Source organism: Aplidium turbinatum, chromosome 13 (genome assembly GCF_918807975.1).
Source record: "Aplidium turbinatum chromosome 13, kaAplTurb1.1, whole genome shotgun sequence".
Lineage (NCBI taxonomy): Eukaryota > Metazoa > Chordata > Ascidiacea > Aplousobranchia > Polyclinidae > Aplidium > Aplidium turbinatum.
This window is the reverse complement of record NC_137484.1, coordinates 3,957,312-3,975,926: the sequence shown is the minus strand read 5'-3', so window position 1 is coordinate 3,975,926 and position 18,615 is coordinate 3,957,312. Positions and strand designations below refer to the sequence as shown.

Sequence of the window (18,615 nt, the reverse complement as noted above, 5' to 3'; positions counted from 1 at the left end):
ATTGAATTATGAGTTTGTTTGTTTCGTTTTTATTATCTTTATTCTGCATTGTGGGAAAGCGGACTTGAGCGCTATGCATCAGTGTACGCCTTCCGACAGAAATAAGCTTATAGTGAAAGGAAGCTACTCCGCAATCGACGGCATGTCTTTAAGTGTCTTGCAGAAGTCCCTGGCAAAAGACACAGTCACATGCTCTTGTTTTAGTGTCGAACCGGCGCTCTCATTACTTGGCTATGCAGCCGACCTTACAAAAACATCTGTAAACGGTGTTTTTGGATGAAATTAAAGTATACATCACCAGAAATATCTTCTATTTTTTATAGCACTGTTTTTTACTGAAAAAACTTCAAAAGCTTTGCAACGTTTGTGCGTAAAACTACCAACTTTCCCAATCGTAACCATCAATCCTTGAAATAATTTTTTTTAACGCTGGCAATAGCAAAGCTTCCACATTTTTTCCATTGCATCCTTTTCTGTGAGATCAGCAAGGTTTATATTTTCCACATGGGCTACCAATAGTCTACACACAACGAGTCTTTGTTGATTTTTTGTGAAACTTGCTTCCCAGACAGCAAAATCTGTCACTTTTGTAATGATTCAACGTCTGCAAACGTTAAATCAATGTAAAAATGACGGATTTTGCTGTCTGGGTCGCAATTAAAACGGCAAGTTGAAGCTTTTATAAGTGTATAGGCTACTGTAAATTACACATACATTCAGGGCCAGATTAAGGCGGGGCTGATGGGGCTGCAGCCCCAGGCCCACCAAAATAATTCGCCCACCGATAACAACTTAGTAGCCTATAAGAGCAACTGCCATGCTTATTATCAGGTTCAAAAGAATAAAGGACGAAAACCATTGAACGAATGCTAACTGTGTAAGCCAGTGCTTCTTATCTTGGGGGCACGTCTCCCCAAGGGGGGCGTCAGCTAATTTCCAAGCGAAAGCGAGACCTACTGAAACCACTTCATTTGCCAACAATTAAGCCTTTGTCTGATACACGTTGGGAGGCACGATATTATGCTACAGGGTTAGCTACATGCGCTAAGAAAAGGTTATCAAGCAGTTCTTCAAGTCTTGAAAGCAATGTCTAATGACAACAACGAACAATCACAGACTAAAGAAATAGCCAAGGGGTTTATCTTGTCAATGGAAAAGCTTGAAACCGTTGTTTTATTTGAGTTATGGTCTTGCATAATGGAACGGTTTCATAAAACTAGTCGGGCACTGTAGAATAGCAAAATTACTTTGAATAAGGCAACAAATTTGCTTCAGGGTCTACATGACCTTGTTCAAACATTAAGATCTCAATTTCAAGAATTCGAAGAAAAGGGTAGAGTAGCCTACCTAAATGGCTGTCATCTTAAGGCTATTTTGAAGAAATTTCAAATCAGCAGAGAAGAAAAGTAGGCTATGCTTGGATACCGAAGGTGGATCTGAAGACACATTACTTGATCCATCATGCAGATTCAAAGTAGACTCATGGTGTTTAATTCCGCCAGAAACGAAAATCTTATTTGAAGACGATCGTATGCTGCAATTGGGATTTAATACACAAAATAATTTAGCCAATGATTGGCAAATATGTATAGCCTAACTGTAAAATGGAAGAGAGTTCTAAAACACTGCTTCACATGTCCAGATGATCTAGAATTTGATTCTAGAAGAATCACTGCCTGAAGAGATGATTCATTTTCCTGCACTACTAAAACAACACCATTTTAACAGCGAATGCAGCCAAGAAACTCAAATGTTTCGATTCATCAATGAAAACGAGTTTATGTCGCCTATGCATTTCCTAACGCATCTGCTGTAGGCCTACTATAAAGAATGTATCTTTGTCTGCTGATTTCTAATTGTTCAGGCGAGCGCTCATTTTCAGTGCTTAAAAGAGTAAAGAATCAACTGCGTTCATCCATGGGGCAGAAAACGTTGCATTGCATTCCTTAGCTCTACTCTGCATTGAAAACGAAATTTTGGAAAAAATAGACACCGATGATGTTACTAACAGCTTTGCTTTGTTTAAATCCAGAAAACATGTCATTTGATTGTGTTTAATAAGTAAATAGTCTAACTGTAGCCTACTTCGGGTATAATTTTTGTTACCTATTTCATTTTAATTGTGATCGGTACAATTAGGGAAATGAAATATAAGCCTCAGATTACCATATAGCCCCAGGTCCATCAAAACCTTAAACCGGCCCTGCATACATTAGGTTCTTCAATAAAGGCTAGGTTATACATTAGGTGAAATGTGTAACAAGTGAAATTACGCCAGGGGGGTGCTGCGCAATAACAGGGCTTCTGTTTATCGAAAATAATTTCTGTTTGTCGTAAAATGACAATTGGCACGGATAGTAATTTAATAAAGCTTATAATAATGTTTCTCGGCAGCCGATTGTAGCAAGAATTGATAGCGATAGACACCGTGTTTCGCCCATGAGGCTGGGCTCGTCAGTATCGCACTAAGTAGGCTATCACACTAAAAGATTAGATTGTTGTGCAAATGCCAGCATTTGATATTTTTTGCATCTGTAATTCAGCATTGTGTTCTGACACGGTCGCAGCAGAATTTGTCAAGCGCAGTCTCGTTTGACTGAGCATAATTCTAATTCTTAATCTGCTGTTGTCGGTGTCAATCATTCATTCATTGTTTATCAAATATTTCTCATCCGGAAAATAAAACCCGAGAATCCTGCAGTATCAAGCCTGGATAATGGATATGCACAGCATATTCATTATTCAACTACCCGTATAGCCTACTTGCTTTACAACTAGCCTGCTGCAAATGTTTTGTTTAAGAAAAACAGCTTACTGGTAACCTTTCAACTGTCTTTCCAAACAAGTAAGTTATTCTTTAAACATGCTCTACATAACAATTGCTACCGCCTTTTGTAGGTGACTTTAATTGTCAGGCAGTGAGTTTACTTCAGTAGTTTTAAACGAATACAAGACAAATGACCGACAAGGTAAGCAATTTGATTTATATGATTTAACAACTTTTGTGATAGGCTGAATAGCAGTTTGCTAGCAGTGCAGGCCTATATGCGATGACACAGAAAGGAAAACCATCAACGACTCAACGTACAGTAAAATTTTTAACGTTTTGGCTGAATATTTCGTAAAGCGTTGTCACAGTTTGCCACGTTAGATCACAGTTGGTTAAGCGCCTAACTTTCCTAGAAACAAAACGTTTTTAAAGTGTTTAACGTCTGCCTTGTTTGTTCATAAAGCAAGTGACCATTTATCAAGGAGATCATGGAGTTGAATAAAGAATTTGTGTAACATTGCATTTTTGAGTTTCTGATCAAATCGTACACATTGGGTCAATACGAACAGTGTGTTTGTACATTCGTAACAGTTAGACCTAACCGAGCCAGTTAAAAATATGTTTCTTAGCAGCCAATTGTAGGGAAAAGCAACATTGGCAGACACGTATTTCGCCTATGCGCCTTGTGCTGACTGCTAGGAAGAACGCTTCTTCAAACATAGTTAAAAAATATTAATTAAACAAGTTGAAACGCAACAATGCAACCGTCCCACACATCGGAATTGATGCCATTGTCAAGTCACAATCGACGATGAGTTCTTGTAGCAGCTGAAGGTACAGGAGATTGCTCAAACTAGATTGTTTGTGCGTTGATTGACGATGTGGCCACCACCTTTCGAAGTCACTCCCGGATACGAGCATCTGGGGTTGCAACACTCGCCAGAACCGCTTTGTCATTTATAACGTCATCGACCAAACAAACTGAAATGAAAAAATTTAAAGTTTTGGAAATATTTTATTTCAGCATTATTGTCAAATAACACATTAAAAAAACTAGAGTAGATCTCAAATTTTACAATGGGTTACAAAACATTTACAATCAAAATGTTCTCCTTGCAATGTTGTAAAGCTGTAAATTGATAACTTTTTTAATTAAGAATAGCTAACCAGTGACGGCTGGGGTAGCTGCCTCCTGGTTGGACCTCACGAGTTCAAGTTAGCAACCCTCTTCCACAAACCCCCGCACAAACAGGTGCGAACGAACCGTTGGTCCCAAACCTTCAAGGATGGCCTGTTGACGCTCGTGTACATTGTCAATATGCCACACCTGAAAGGAAACATGCAAAGTGACCGGGGAAAGAAAGTGCTGCCATTCAAGCGAATGATGAAGTTTCGTGATTGGAGTCAAGTCTTGGGATTCAGAGGCCCAGCCCTTGGTTTTTTGACTTCCTATCAGTATTATATTCAAAAGGAAAGAGTAACAGACAATTTTATAGACCAACAACTAACAACACTGCAAGCGGACATCCACCGAGATCAGGCGTCGAACTATTCACAGATGACCTTGTGAAGACCGAGCTGTTCTGGCGAGAGCAGACCGTGTAAATATAAAGATTAGTCCAAGGTGAGACATTATGGCGACCAAAGCCACTACCCATACAGCAAGAATGGCAATGGTTGGTGGTGACAGGTATATTGTATAATGTATAGCCTACTTGTATATGCCATGAATGATTCAGTTATTAGATTGTAGCACCAGCATTATTTGCGGAACGAACTGCATGTCAAATTTAGCTTTCACGCATGAAGCATTGATGGATGAATAAAAATATTTTGAAAATGTATCTCATGCAATTACGCTGCCACAAGTCAAGCGTGACATAGAAACACGTATTGAAACAATTTTAGACGGGAGATATTTAAAAGTTTTGTTTATTAACCCATAAAACTTTGTCAATGATGGGTTTGACAATAACCAGAGATAAAATAATATAATAATGACATATCATAAAATAATACATAATAAAATAAAAGTAACATAATAAATACAATGAAAAAACTCCCTGTGAACTGACCTGGTGCATTCTTTGAGGTCCTGGTTTGGCTTTTTGCCAAGAAATACTCTACGCAGCGAGTCGACCTTTCCAGAACTGCCAGCAACTGACACGAAGAACAACTGGTTCTGCCTGGATGCATGAACGTTCGCATCGAATTGAGGCTCGCCGAATATCAGGCTGGAAATAACAACTTGTGGTTCAAAACCGAATCGATTGATCAACTCAAGGCGTTGCTGGGTCAAATGAAACTTTGCTTGTGCACCATATACTACTTTTAGTAAAATAGTTTAAAGTTCAAGATGTTTAAGTCCAGATTGAAAGAGACTGACTCTGCCAACGATGCAGAGCAAATTTTGATGGGACAAATTTCTCAGGCGGCGATAAAAAAAACTTTACGATGTCTCGACTGTTCATCGTTCAGCACTCCAAAAGCTACAACAGCGATGCAGGAAATGTAAATTCCACAAACTTGTATTTGCAATCTTTTCAACAATAAAAGTCACATACTTTTTGACACCAGAAGTGTATTTGACGTGACTCAGTATCCCGTTGATGGGAGTGATGGTCTCGAGAGGCGGGATGATGACTTGGGAGGGGATGAGGCAGCATTCGTTGACCAGGCTGGTTGGAATCTCGTTGCGACCATCAGAGCCTGAAGGAGACAAGATCTTCATTTAACGGACAATTGCGGTTTACAATTGAAAGCATAAAGAGACTAGACCCAAGAACAAAATGGGGAGATAGTTGTGAAGCTTCCAACAAAAAACCAATGCTCCTCATTTTGAAACGTCACAAGTGAAAAATATTACATACGTCAGAACATGTCATTAGATCTAACGTAACCATGACGTCATTCTGTGCTTAGTACGTCATGACCTAAATCACCACTGTACGTGTACAGAACAAAAGTGGTGACATTGTTGAAGGCATCGCCGAGGAAAGTGAACATGAGTATGTGGTCATGTTAATTAATATATCAAACTGCACTTGACCGAATGCTTGCAACAACTAACCATGTGCAAACAAGCCTAGTTTCAAACCCAAGTTCATAGTTCTGCAGGTTCCAACAATACCAACATGTTGAGAGAACAGACACACTACTCGGTGACTCACAGGTTTGCCACAGCAAAGTGATGAGACGGAAGCAATGAGGGAGGATCTCCGTCCGGTTATCCAGGATGTGGAAGACGGGGGAGCAGGCGGACTTGAGGAGCCCCCAGACCCGGATGAGCACCAGCATCTCCCGGAGGAGAGCGAGCCATTGTCGGTCGCGTAGCAACATGGAACCAGGTCGGTTTGATTGATTCTGAAAGATAAAAGTATCATTGCAATGATGTGATCAACCGCAACGTTGTTTCAACGTACATGGTTCATAGTTAGCGTAAATGGCATTGAGCTAAAGTGTTTCTCATGTCGTACGATTCTTTTCACTTCAGAGTCATATGTCATTTATCTAATAGAAACATCACCATTCATTTCCAGGCAAGGGCCTGGACAATGGACATCATCTCAAACCATTATCATTGTTACTGAAGACGAGAACAGCGCAACGTTCGAAACGTTTGTTGAATCACAAACCACGTTTCTAGAGTTCCATGCTTTTATCCTTATTGCTAAAGTGTGCAACTGAACCCGACAAATTATTCCCAAATGAAAAACACAGGATGCTCACGTGGTAAGGTACAGAGGCGAGTAAGTACAAGGTGACGTCGGCTACCCATTGGATGAGCTGCTGGGTGGAGAGGAGAACCTGGGGCTCGGTTTCCACGTTCAGGAGGAGCTGATTGATGTCCGTTTCAAAAGATGTTCTGCAAATCCAAGGAACATTTGGAGTTGTGAGTGGAGGTGAGGCGGTTTAACATGGCCGAATAAATGTGAAGGCTGAGGTAATGGATAAGATCACGTAACTCTGGTTCTAAAAGCGATGGAACATGTACGGATAAGATTCTTTCAATCAAAACAAAACATTATCTTTCTCTCTCGGTGGTGGTTCTGCGAACGGGAGGCACGCACTGGTGGAATAATATTGATTGAACAGTTTTACAGTCGCTGGCCAACAAAATGAGTTGCATTGTTGTAATAACAGAATCACAAATATGCTTCAAATACCGAGAGACTATACTGTTTGTTTAATAAGGTAAAACGTATTTCGCATCAGTATGATAAAACAGTTTCTTGCATTTGAATGTAACAACTTTTTGCACATCTAAACGCTGTTTATTTACCGACTGATCAACTGGAGCTTGATAGACGGATCATTCTCTTCAGCTGTTACCGGCTGGGGAGGACGCACTAATGATCGAAACACCTGAAGAAACAATTGCAATTAACACTCACAGAGTAAAGCGATTTCAAAATATTTCGTTTCATGATTCAACATGTCCGAGAAAGAAGAAGGTATATCAGCTATATACAGTACGGGGTATACCAACACGTACCGATACATAAAAAAGTGGCAGAGTCTGATGAGGTTTACAGAATGCGTGAATAGATGGTTGAATAGTAATTTACTGCACGTCCAAAGCTAGTAGGGCTACCGAATCACAGAAGCGGTTGGCAGCCCTCGTGCAAGTTAGGCATGTCGCGAAGACCTTTAATAATTCTATATAACTTTAAATTATTATAACTTTGCGGTTCGAGTAAGTTTCGGCACAAGATTTACACCGATGATCTATTTATTAATCTTAGCTTAGAAATAACGAAAGTAAAATACACTAAAGCACTGTGCAAGTAGTACCGTCAGATAGACTGCTTCAAACACGTCCTCACCAATGACACAGCATCGAATATTAACTTGAGGTGGCAATCCATAGCTGCCGGATTAGCCGCAAGATGATAAAGCACAATCTTCAATGCCAGGAACCGGGATTTCAATACCTAAGAGGATAGAGATACATGGAACATTGCAAGCAGCGGAGACCGGCCTTTACAATGGCCCTGGTGGTGCAGGAAATGTCACTACCAACGTACACCATCCCGATCAATGATGAGAATAGATTGAAACATAATCCAAGTCTAATTTACGATAGGAGGAGTGTTTGGACCGGACGACAATCTTCATGAGCAAACCACACGGATGTGAAACACATCGCGTTGGAAGTTGAAGTAGCAAACACAATCTTTGTCCAATATTTTTGCAACAGGAAAACAAGCATAAAAACTTGTTTAATCTCTCTAGCCACTAACCTGTTGGACATGCTCGGGTTGTTTCTTCAATTCGAGAGATATCTGTTCTATGACGTTGTTCACCAACTGAGGTTCGACGTGTAGAAGCACATCCCACCTGCGCAAGGATGTGAACCACTGTCGTAAGCACGATCACGAAGGCTGACAGTAAACTTTGTCACCAACATGCTTGGTAAACACAAGAAGGTGCCAATATACCAAGCCTCCGTTGAATGAGTAATGAACACCCAATAAAATTTAAAACATACTTGACAAGTCATTAAGATAGCAATGACATGCATGACTGCAGCTAAAGTGCCTGCTTAAAAAAAGAAAATGTTAGTAATAACCAAACAATAACGTTCAAGCTTAAACCAACAAGGCACAAAAATTTAAACGAAGGATACACGTGCAGTCGTCAATGCAAGATATCGGTATATAAATAAAATAATTTACAAGTTAAAGCCCACAAGAAAAGCTAATCACTAATGATCAGAGTTGGACTATTGTTGTTTAATGTTGCTTTAAGACTCCATAAGCAGCCGGGTGGTTGTCATTGACTGATCTCAATTGAAACGAGCTGAGGACTCACCAGTCATAGCCAGACACCAAGCAGTAAAGTAGCAACTGCATAATCTGCTTCATCCCTTGTGGTGTGGCAGCTTTCCCGGATGTTTCTAGCCAGGGGGGCACTCTGTAGCAATACAACCCCCCGTAGTTGTCCATCGCTATCTGAGGTGAAAGAATATGATGCTGTGAAAAGAATATGATATGCTACCTTTGCAGAAATTATCATTTTTTTATGCAATGTGTTTTTGTGGAATAGATAATAGATGTGCAAAAAATACATACCACAGCACAAGAAATTGGTGAAAATGTGACACTTCGAATTGTAGGGGCTCCTTTGATTTGCTTGAGCGTGGTTGTCCCTTGATTACTATGGTGGCTGGTTGGTAGCTGCTGTGTGACGTGGGATTGCAAGAATAACCTGAATAGGTGTGAGCGTATGAAGCGTGAAAAGAGAAACAACTTCATTCATAGCGCTAACGTAAAGGTCGAGAATGTTAAAAATCGCATCACGCAAAATACTTTGAATGTCCTCCACACAAGAGACAGCCTTCAATATAAAAGGCTGCAATGTCACTTTTCCATTGCGAGACACCAGCCACATAAAGCCTTTGGCTGCTATGGACCAATGATGAGCGTGAAAAAGTTCCCAATGGGATATGGAGTGGAAACATCGTCTTTTAAAGCGATAGTTTTAAAATGTTAATAGTTTTATATTTAGCTGCAAAGTTGTTAGTTTAAAAATATGGAAAAAGACTCTGGTAAAAATGAAAAAGACTCTGTATAAAAACCCTGGCAGCAAATGACTCTTTTCCGTATCACGAAAGGTACCTGTGGACTATTTGGATCGTGTTATCCGCCAGAGCCACGGCAATGTACATCCCGCAGTAGAAGTTAGTGTCCTTTGATGTTTGAGTCTCCGCGGATGAGCTATCCATCGTGATGGCAGGAATGGAGAAATTCAAGACCTTGCAGAAGTTGCAATTGTGAGCGATACTTTATCAAATTGGTGCAAATTCTCAATGAATCAAATTTCTAGCTCCAAATGTCCTCAAAATAGGAGTCAAGTCTTAGCATACAAATTAGCAATTACAATAATTTGATGATGACTCGTTAGACTTCTAAAATAATTGATGTTCAATATGCTATTTAGTATGATATGTTTGTGATGATACAAAGTGGACTCTCTGAGAAAACCCTATAAATTAACAAAATGTTTAAAAATGAAAAGAGACTAGAAAAATCAACCCTTGGAAAACTTTGAAGACAGAAGCTTCAAAAGTAAGAATACTTGTCTAACGCTATGAAGTTTGTCAGAAGCAGCGTTACAAAGATTTTCGATTTAAAACGTAGCTTTATTGTTTGCACCTTGCTATAATCAAATAAGCCATAGGCAAACGCGGACAAAACTATCCACCACTGGGCTAAGTCCGATCTATACTGACGACCTACCTTGGCAAGGTGGACGGAGCTGGTGACATACTTCCACATCCGGGTCACTTCACCGATGGGATGGGAAGGAGTGGTTTGCTGGAGGAATATCCTGTGCACTTGTTGATCCTTCTTGTACATCAACCAGCACTCGAACATAGAGCCGGTGGGACCAGACACGCACACCTGATGATGTCATCATTGAGAAAACCATTCATTGAGAAAAGAAAACCATTCATTGAGAAAACCATTCACAGAGAAAACCATTTATTGAGAAAATCATTCATTGAAAAAACCATTTATTGAGAAAACCATTCATAGAGAAAACCATTCATTGAGAAAACCATTCATTGAGAAAACCATTCATTGAGAAAACCATTCATTGAGAAAACCATTCATTGAGAAAACCATTTATTGAGAAAATCATTCATTGAGAAAACCATGCACAGAGAAAACCATTTATTGAGAAAATCATTCATTGAGAAAATCATTTATTGAGAAAACCATTCATTGAGAAAACCATTCATTGAGAAAACCATTCATTGAGAAAAGAAAACCATTTATTGAGAAAACCATTCATTGAGAAAACCATTCACAGAGAAAACCATTCATTGAGAAAACCATTCATTGAGAAAACCATTCACAGAGAAAACCATTTATTGAGAAAATGATTCATTGAGAAAACCATTTATTGAAAAACCATTCATAGAAAAAACCATTTATTGAGAAAACCGTTTATTGAGAAAACCATTTATTGTGAAAACCATTTATAGAGAAAACCATTTATAGAGAAAACCATTTATTGAGAAAACTGGGCCTGTGTCTGTGGTTCAAACCCTCTACAAGTATGCGGATTGCGGAACTGCCAGGATTAGCTCTCAAAGAAACTTTCTCAGTCAGAGAATAAAGAATCTTCACAATCATTCAACGCGGCGTCCAAGTTAGTTCACCATCGTTCCTGGGAATCAATGATTGGCTGCATGATTGCAGGCAAAAATTGCAAATCGATTTTCATACTGAAATGGGAGACACTGAACAATTAAGTCAAATCCCATATAGTGGAAAATAATAATTAAAGAAAATCAACGAAAACACTGAGGACTTGCGATTTGTGGACAACACAACAAACGCGTATGCCTAAAAATAATGTTAGAAAACGTTATGATAATGGCCAAAAAATTGCACGTCACTTCTTCATAAACGCGCATACTGAAAGCAGATGAAGGTTGGTGTCAGCTTACCAAGACGTGGTCCTGGCTTTCCCTGCAGACGAACTGTGCATGAGATATGTGCGTGTAGATGCTCTGCTGGTCGTTGGAACACTTCAGGGCAAAACCGGGGAGAGAGTTCACCTTGAAATAAAACTCTGGGTTGAAGGAACTCACTTTTTGACTGGTCAGTTGTTAAATTATCTTCAATTTAAAAGTAATTCAATCTATTTTTAAAATGGAGTTTTAATTTCGTATCAACACCGAGCAATAGCATACAACATATATGCTGGTGGCAAACAAGTAGATAAGGGTAATTTATGATGACCAAACTTTTGCACCTCTTTAATAATCTAGTTTTTGAATTTTGGCAAAACATTAAAATGTTAGTTTTAAAAGAAGCATTGCAACTTTTCTGAAAACAAAAAAAATCGCTCAACGCGAGCACTTGAAACCTTTGCAAAAACGTACTCAAATCAAATTGTGTGACATATCAGCAGGTAAGCTGGGAATCACCTGAAACGAGAGCGCTTCTTCCTCAAAGTCGTATTTGAGTTCAAGTTCATGAAACTGGACCAGGTTGTGAATGTCCCCATCGGTGGTGAGGACGATTATCTTGCCCTGATCTGCTCAAAAACACAATTGTCAGCGCAAGAATAAAGCTCAGTAGTCACAATGTTGGAAGTCGTTTGTATAAGTTTGCACCTATGACGCATAGAAGGCACAAAATAGTGTTGAACCACGCATTGGCTCGGATTTCTATCAATGAAGCAAAATATTAATGAAATGCGAGCAGCGGATCGATTGAAGCGCTTCAAAGACTGTGTTCAGTGAATCGTATGCTTCACTTACAGAACCAGGCATTAGTTGACAACAAGCATTCCTTCTATCAGTACAAATTAACGGTGTCCGGTCGTTTGGTCGACAGTCATTTGGTCGACAGGACGTTTGGTCGACAAGACATTTGTTCGACAGGACATTTGGTCAACAGACATTTGGTCGACAGGACGTTAGGTCGACAGAACGATTCATTTTAGTGTTAGGGTTAAGGTTAATTAGTTAATTAACCGTTAAGGGTTAAGGTTAGTTAATTAACCTTAACCCTAAAATGAATCGTTCTGTCGACCTAACGTCCTGTCGACCAAACGTCCTGTCGACCAAATGACCGGGTACCCAAATTAACAACATACTCCAGATGTATTGTACAGATATTTTTATAATAAAAAAATGCTCATGGATCTTGTCAATTGTTACCTTTGGGATGGTTTCGTGTAGCGATTAGCGTGGTACCTTAATTTGTAGCAATCACCCTTAGCAATGCCAACTAACCCCAGGTCATGCTTACTAGTGAATCTGATATCAGCCAACCGTTGGTGGCCAGGAACGTTTAAGTAGGCGCGGCCTGTTTTGGTTTCAGTGGCTGATTTGAGGAGTTGTACAGCGACTAGCCCGGTGCCTGTGACCACGATGTAGCTGTGGAAGGAAGCGGATGGTTTAGAACTATGAAACGAGGATACGTTGTGATACCGTCATTTGAATTATAGTTTTTAACAATCGCAATGCAATTCACGCTCCCACGAAGATCGTGTGATTCAAATACAGCCTGAATTCGGTTCCAGTGTGATATATTGACGTAATAAAAAGTTGTGTGACCAAACAATGAGACAAGTGATGACATCTGTGCGGATCCAGAAAGATTCTCGTTCTGGCGCCTGTGAAAAGCACGGTGCCATGTGTGACTGTGAAGGCAAGGTGCTTAAAGACATGCCTGAGGGACGAGGGTGGATATGGCAAATAGATTCCTTGCCGTCCTAGTTACTTAAGGTAAAAATCCTTAACTAGGCCCAGTCAATACTGACTATGTCTACTGCTGACTCAATATCAAAAATCTTTAAGGAAAATGCAAGGAACTAGCCAACCAAAATGTACCAATTTTACTCACCCATCGATATGCTTCCCTCCGTAAAGGACTACAGAAGGACGAAACTTTGCACGTTGGAATTTTTCATCGAGGTTCACCAAATCGAGCTTGCCAATGTGAAACAACACCTAAAGTGTAATTACTGTTGTGGCATTGTCTCAGCGACGACAGAAGTTCTTAGTTTTTGTTTGTTTTAGTAACGTCTCGCACGCACAACATTACTATTTTCGAGGAAAATTGAAGTTGACAAGTTGTTCGTTCAGAGGATGGATTTCAACTATTTGTCATTTCTCGATTAGCACCCTCCGAGCTAAGAGGGAATTTTATTATGATCAAAATCGGTACAACAGAAGTTATTAGTGCACCACAATCGTACGGTTGGTTCAACCACTGCTTAAATGAACCTCAGGCAGAGTCACCCACCTGAACGCCGGAATGTAGCCAACCCAGGGTGAGCACTTCCTCGCCTTCCAGGTCAAGACTATGCTGTTGCTTGGCAACCCATACATTACCCATTGAGTTGACCATGGACCAGACATGGCAAAGACCATCGGAGTCTCCGGTTAGGAATCGCATTCCTGTGGTGATGGATTGAGTTGTTGTTAACGGTTTGACGACATATAATCAGCAAAGAATTATGGTTTTGACAATACGTCTTTACTTAAACACACATAAAGTTTAGCAAGTCTTGACAAGCTGTCTTGTCCCATGGAGAACCAAACATCGAACTCCGAGAGGTTACTGGGAGGTCAACCGGTAGTGGTTACATGGCAATACATGCTAGTGACGCTTAAATGGTTGTTTGTTGTTACTACAGGAGACAAAACTTGGTGCAACATCGAAAATTACAAATCTTGAAACAAGAATTGAGCAAAAAAATTGTGAAATATTTAACAAGTTTCAATTTTCCAACCTGTGTGGTCCCATTGTAATGAAGTGATCTCTCCCCCTTTGTAAGGAGAACTGAAGACATCCCAGGGTTGGTTGGGGTTGAGGACATTAACTCGTTGTTTCTTGTTACCTGAAGGAAGCAAGGGGGGTGAAAAATGAGGCACATTGATGCGGCTGGTGAGGTCCATGTGAGCCTGCCACGAGGAAATCTCGTTCCAGCCACATGATCATATCGTCGTTAGTCGTTTGCGCGTGTGGGAAGAAAAATACAATACTAGCTACAGATAGTGATGTACCAGCACGACAATGAACGGAATATGTAGCAAAACCTTAAAAGGATAAAACATGCATAAATGGTTGTATGGATATTAAGTTACATGTTTGTAACTAGTACGTCCACAAAACCCCATTGGGGGTTTGGACCAACTCCGCATGTTTCACTGTTAGCCACTTTACCAACAAGATTACTTAACAATGTATGTTTGTGATGTAACAAAAGATTTATTGCAGCCAAATACTGTAGTTGCAAGTAAGAAATGATAAAATTCGTTCTTTACAACTCTGTGTATTCATCGCGCAGTTTCACGTTGCTGCCAGTGATCAACCTAACAGCTTTGGATGAATCGAGTACAATGTTCACCAAAACTAAACTAATGAAAAATATGTTTAACATAAAACACGATGCTAACCTTTGACCTCCAACTCCGTGGTGAAAGCGAACAAATTCGTAGCTGACCACGCACACACGATGACGTCATTATGACCGAGCCTGCACTGGTCCGACGGCCAATCAACTTTGTAAACCTGCTGCATTTATTTATCTTAGGTCCTAATTAGAACACAGCAAGTCATTCAATTAATAGATGCACTTGTGCAAGATGGGGGTGGCGGTATGTACGCGTCCCAGGTAGCAAACTCCTTCCTTTTTACATCGATTCAACGTCTACATTGATTCAAGGTTCGACGTCTTAAAAGATAGGATTTTGCTTGTTGGGATTAACTAAACATTATCACATCGATTCAATGAACATTTGACGAGATATCAGTGCGAAGTTTTCATCTGATATCCAGCTGAGTGGTGCAGGTGTCTATCAACAATGAAGATTTCATTGAACCCACTTGTACAAGTCTGTCGATGCAATCTGACAAATTGTGATTCTGATACCCTGCCATGTGTTGTGGGAATTACGTATGAAAGGCCTCATGTGAAAGGCAGCATAAGGTTGCCTTGTTGCATTTGAGACTTGAGAGCATTTTATTTTGGACAGATATAATTCGTTTGATAGAAGACTAATTTTTCTCACTGAATTTGATCAAAATCGTACAGAGAGTGATAATTCATTAAAGGTAGCACCAGTGGAAACTGTTGATAATTCTGTCCACATGGGAGCACCTGCACCACTGTAGCATGCAGCACAGGTATACATTCGAAGTACATGAGGTCCACTGAGCCACGATAGGTATTTCGCAACGTTTCTTTAAAAACCCGAACACAAGTTCAAACAAAGTATACACAACTTGCACAAAGTAAAATAGAACCACACAGAAATTCAAGGTACATGCTAAATCTTCAAGACCAAAAACTTATTAATGTCGTTCGCTCGATTGCATAGGATAGGAACTGACAGGGCGCATTAGCTGCAAACAACTGCTGTCATGTGATGACATAATGGTCAAAGTTACAATTAAGGTCAGTTTGATTTCTTGATTTCGTTTTCAACATTTTTCTAATAGTTTACCGCCTTTTCCAGGTGGCGCAGCGGGTTGTAGCAGCACCAAGGCTTTAAAAGTAGAGAAATTTGATTTTTAGACAAATGCAATCAGTCTGTAGGTTACTTACTAACAGTATGAAAACATTTTTAAATAATATTTGTCTTATTCGATTGCGTTTCCTGACAGCTTCAGTATCACTAGGCAATACAAGATGAGAAAGTATGATGTTTAGAAAATGTCACTGATAGCAACAATAAAAAAGCAAATTGCGATAAACCGGACCTCATCTGTGGATGACCATAGTTGGCAGAGAATTTAAAAACTTTACTTAACAGTGATAGCACTTTATATCACAAAACATCAACAACACATCTAACAGCTAACAAAACTACGGTGCACATACTCGTATTTATAAACAAGAAATCGAAAATATTATAACATATTTTTCATAAAACTTTTTCAATGGAGTCGAGCTTTCTCTGTACCCGCTCCTGCAGTGCGGACGGAAATTTCTAGACAATGAAGTTTCTTAATACGACTAGCGACCATTCGTTCCGATGTCGTGCTAAAAGCAGGACAGGATAACTCAAAGCCAGTAGAAGATATGAAGACAATATTGTAACTGGGGTTATTTAAACGTTGACTTGCCGTTGGATAGCATTAAAATTATGTCACTTCTTATAGCTAGGCATGTTTCAGAATAAATTAAAAATTTGACACCTTCGATACTTTTTGAAGTACAATAACATAGATGTGAACAATTAAAACAAGCAAACGCAGCTGTCTGTGCATTCAGTCGCAAACAACAACAAAATCAGGATGGAGGCTGGGATGGACGATACCTCAACCGCTTAAGAACTGGTATAGAAAGATGTAAGACGTTGATGCTACACTGAGGATATTCTTTGGGAAGCACAAGTTGTAAATGTGGACAAGAGCAAACGATGCAATATCTCCTCGAATGCCCTGTCCTGAAAGTAAGATGCTCTGCACAGAATTTAGCCAAGTTCAACGATAGAGTTAGAGCCTGTATGATGCTCTGGGCTACAGCCGTGTGACACACGATGAAGAAGATCTTCCAAATTAAAATGAGTACAGAAAAAAAAAATACAGAAGGGTTCATCGCATCACGGTCTAGCACACAATCCGACTGGGCAACATCGGGGTCTCCAGTAAACGTCATTGGCCAACGAACTAGCCGCTTACCAACACATGGTCTCATCGTAAGACGTAGTCAGTTCAAGAACATACAAGCAAGCAAACGCAAAGCGATGCTTAAACAACTGGGTGTGTTTCCACAACGGAACGATTAAATGCTGTTATCAAAGCAATGATAAAAGCATAAAGCACAAAGCTCTGTTCGCTCGTTCACATGAGGAATTTTACGGAGTTACCAAAAGTCGTAAATAGTGGAAAGTAAATACACACTAGGTCGATGATATATCGGCCTTCCACGTTGTAAATAATAACCAACAAGTCTGCAACAGCTGGCTAATAAATGTGCAAGCCGGGAAAAAGTACATTCAACATCATAAGCAATTTTCACCTGCACAAGAAAATAATAACATTCGTTTTTTAACAGTTTGCATGACTAATTTTACTAATCGCAGAAAGTTTTTAACTAAAAATAAACATTTCCCTGTAATTTTCTAATATTCCTTCTCCCTTAACTTGAAGGTTGTGTGATCAACTAACAAAATAATCTCCGCAACAAGCAAGCTATATAGCAAGCGGCGTTAGTGTTAAAGTTATGGCACACGGACGCAATTATAATGTTGGCTGTTGTAGCAATCGTGCATAATTTCCTTCAAAAATGACAATAATTTCACTGAATAAATAATAATTATAACAAACACACAGAACATACACAGCAAAACGATTGGTGCAGCGGTTTAATTAAAATTAAAAACGTGATCAGCAAACAGCAAGTCTCACAGTCCGCATCAATCATCAGCTGGTTTGTAAAAATAGAATTGTGTCTGAGAGGCGTCACTTTTTGTTGCGATGATGTTAGTGCAAATATGTTGCATATCTAACGTTGTGGTAACGAACATTGATTATAATTACATCTCTTAGTTCTCTTACAAACAATTTCAGTCTACAACAAAGTGAAACAAGTACAGCACAAATAAAGAAATAAACATGCTTCAAGATAAAGAGTACTGTGTGCTTATGTTTAAATATATATCGACGTAGACAGCCAAATCCGACATTTTTACACTGATTCAACGTCTTCAGACGTTGCAAAATCCGTCATTTTTACAATCTTCAGACGTTGAATCAATGTAAAAATGAAGGATGTTGCTGTCTCAGGATAACACATGTGAAGATTGGCAAGTGCACCGGTTCGAGGTGGCCTAGCATACCGCTAACACAAACATGAAGTCCACACAGGATCAAGCTGTTGCGTTGAACAAATTACACTGAAACAAACTTTGAAAAATCGAAAGCTAAGCTAAAAATTGAATAAGGCTGTTCACTAGGCATTTAGTTAAATAACATGATACGTTCTACTGGTGAAAACTAAGCCGAACTATCACAAAATGTATAAGTATCACCTTATAAATCTTGTGATGGTTCAGCTTAGTTTGCACTAGTAAAACTTAACAGGTCATTTATCGAAAGTTATGGTTGAAAAAAACCTTCATTTACAACTTCGTCAAAATTGGCGGTAACACTTGTAGGTCTCTAAGTTTCATAAATCTCGATTTTCAAATAATCTGAGTGTTCGATGATCTCTGACCAGTTAGTCATAAACAACCTTTTTTTATTGCAGTTTTTTATAAAGCTGGCCAATCATAGCTCACCACGTGTCATCGTGGATTACCCGTCAAAATAGATTCAGCGCTAACACATATGTGCAGATTCAAGAGCATACATTTCCAAAGCAGG

At 39.5% G+C, this 18,615-nt stretch overlaps 1 protein-coding gene across 1 annotated transcript; it reads right to left on the bottom strand.

Moving 5' to 3' along the window:
• Positions 1-2,899: 2,899 nt before the first annotated feature.
• Positions 2,900-18,613, bottom strand: LOC145781929 (mediator of RNA polymerase II transcription subunit 16-like). The gene is made up of 20 exons (XM_082593626.1): positions 14,700-18,613; positions 14,033-14,140; positions 13,543-13,697; positions 13,141-13,247; positions 12,544-12,671; positions 11,715-11,824; positions 11,232-11,342; positions 10,012-10,176; positions 9,391-9,527; positions 8,845-8,980; positions 8,585-8,724; positions 8,014-8,110; positions 7,597-7,704; positions 7,053-7,135; positions 6,500-6,635; positions 5,941-6,133; positions 5,335-5,479; positions 4,846-5,004; positions 3,938-4,097; positions 2,900-3,751 (listed from the first exon to the last, which is right to left on the bottom strand). The coding sequence occupies exons 1-19, from the start codon at positions 14,821-14,823 to the stop codon at positions 3,974-3,976; spliced, it is 2,466 nt and encodes an 821-aa protein (XP_082449752.1). The 5' UTR covers positions 14,824-18,613; the 3' UTR covers positions 2,900-3,751; positions 3,938-3,973.
• Positions 18,614-18,615: the final 2 nt, after the last annotated feature.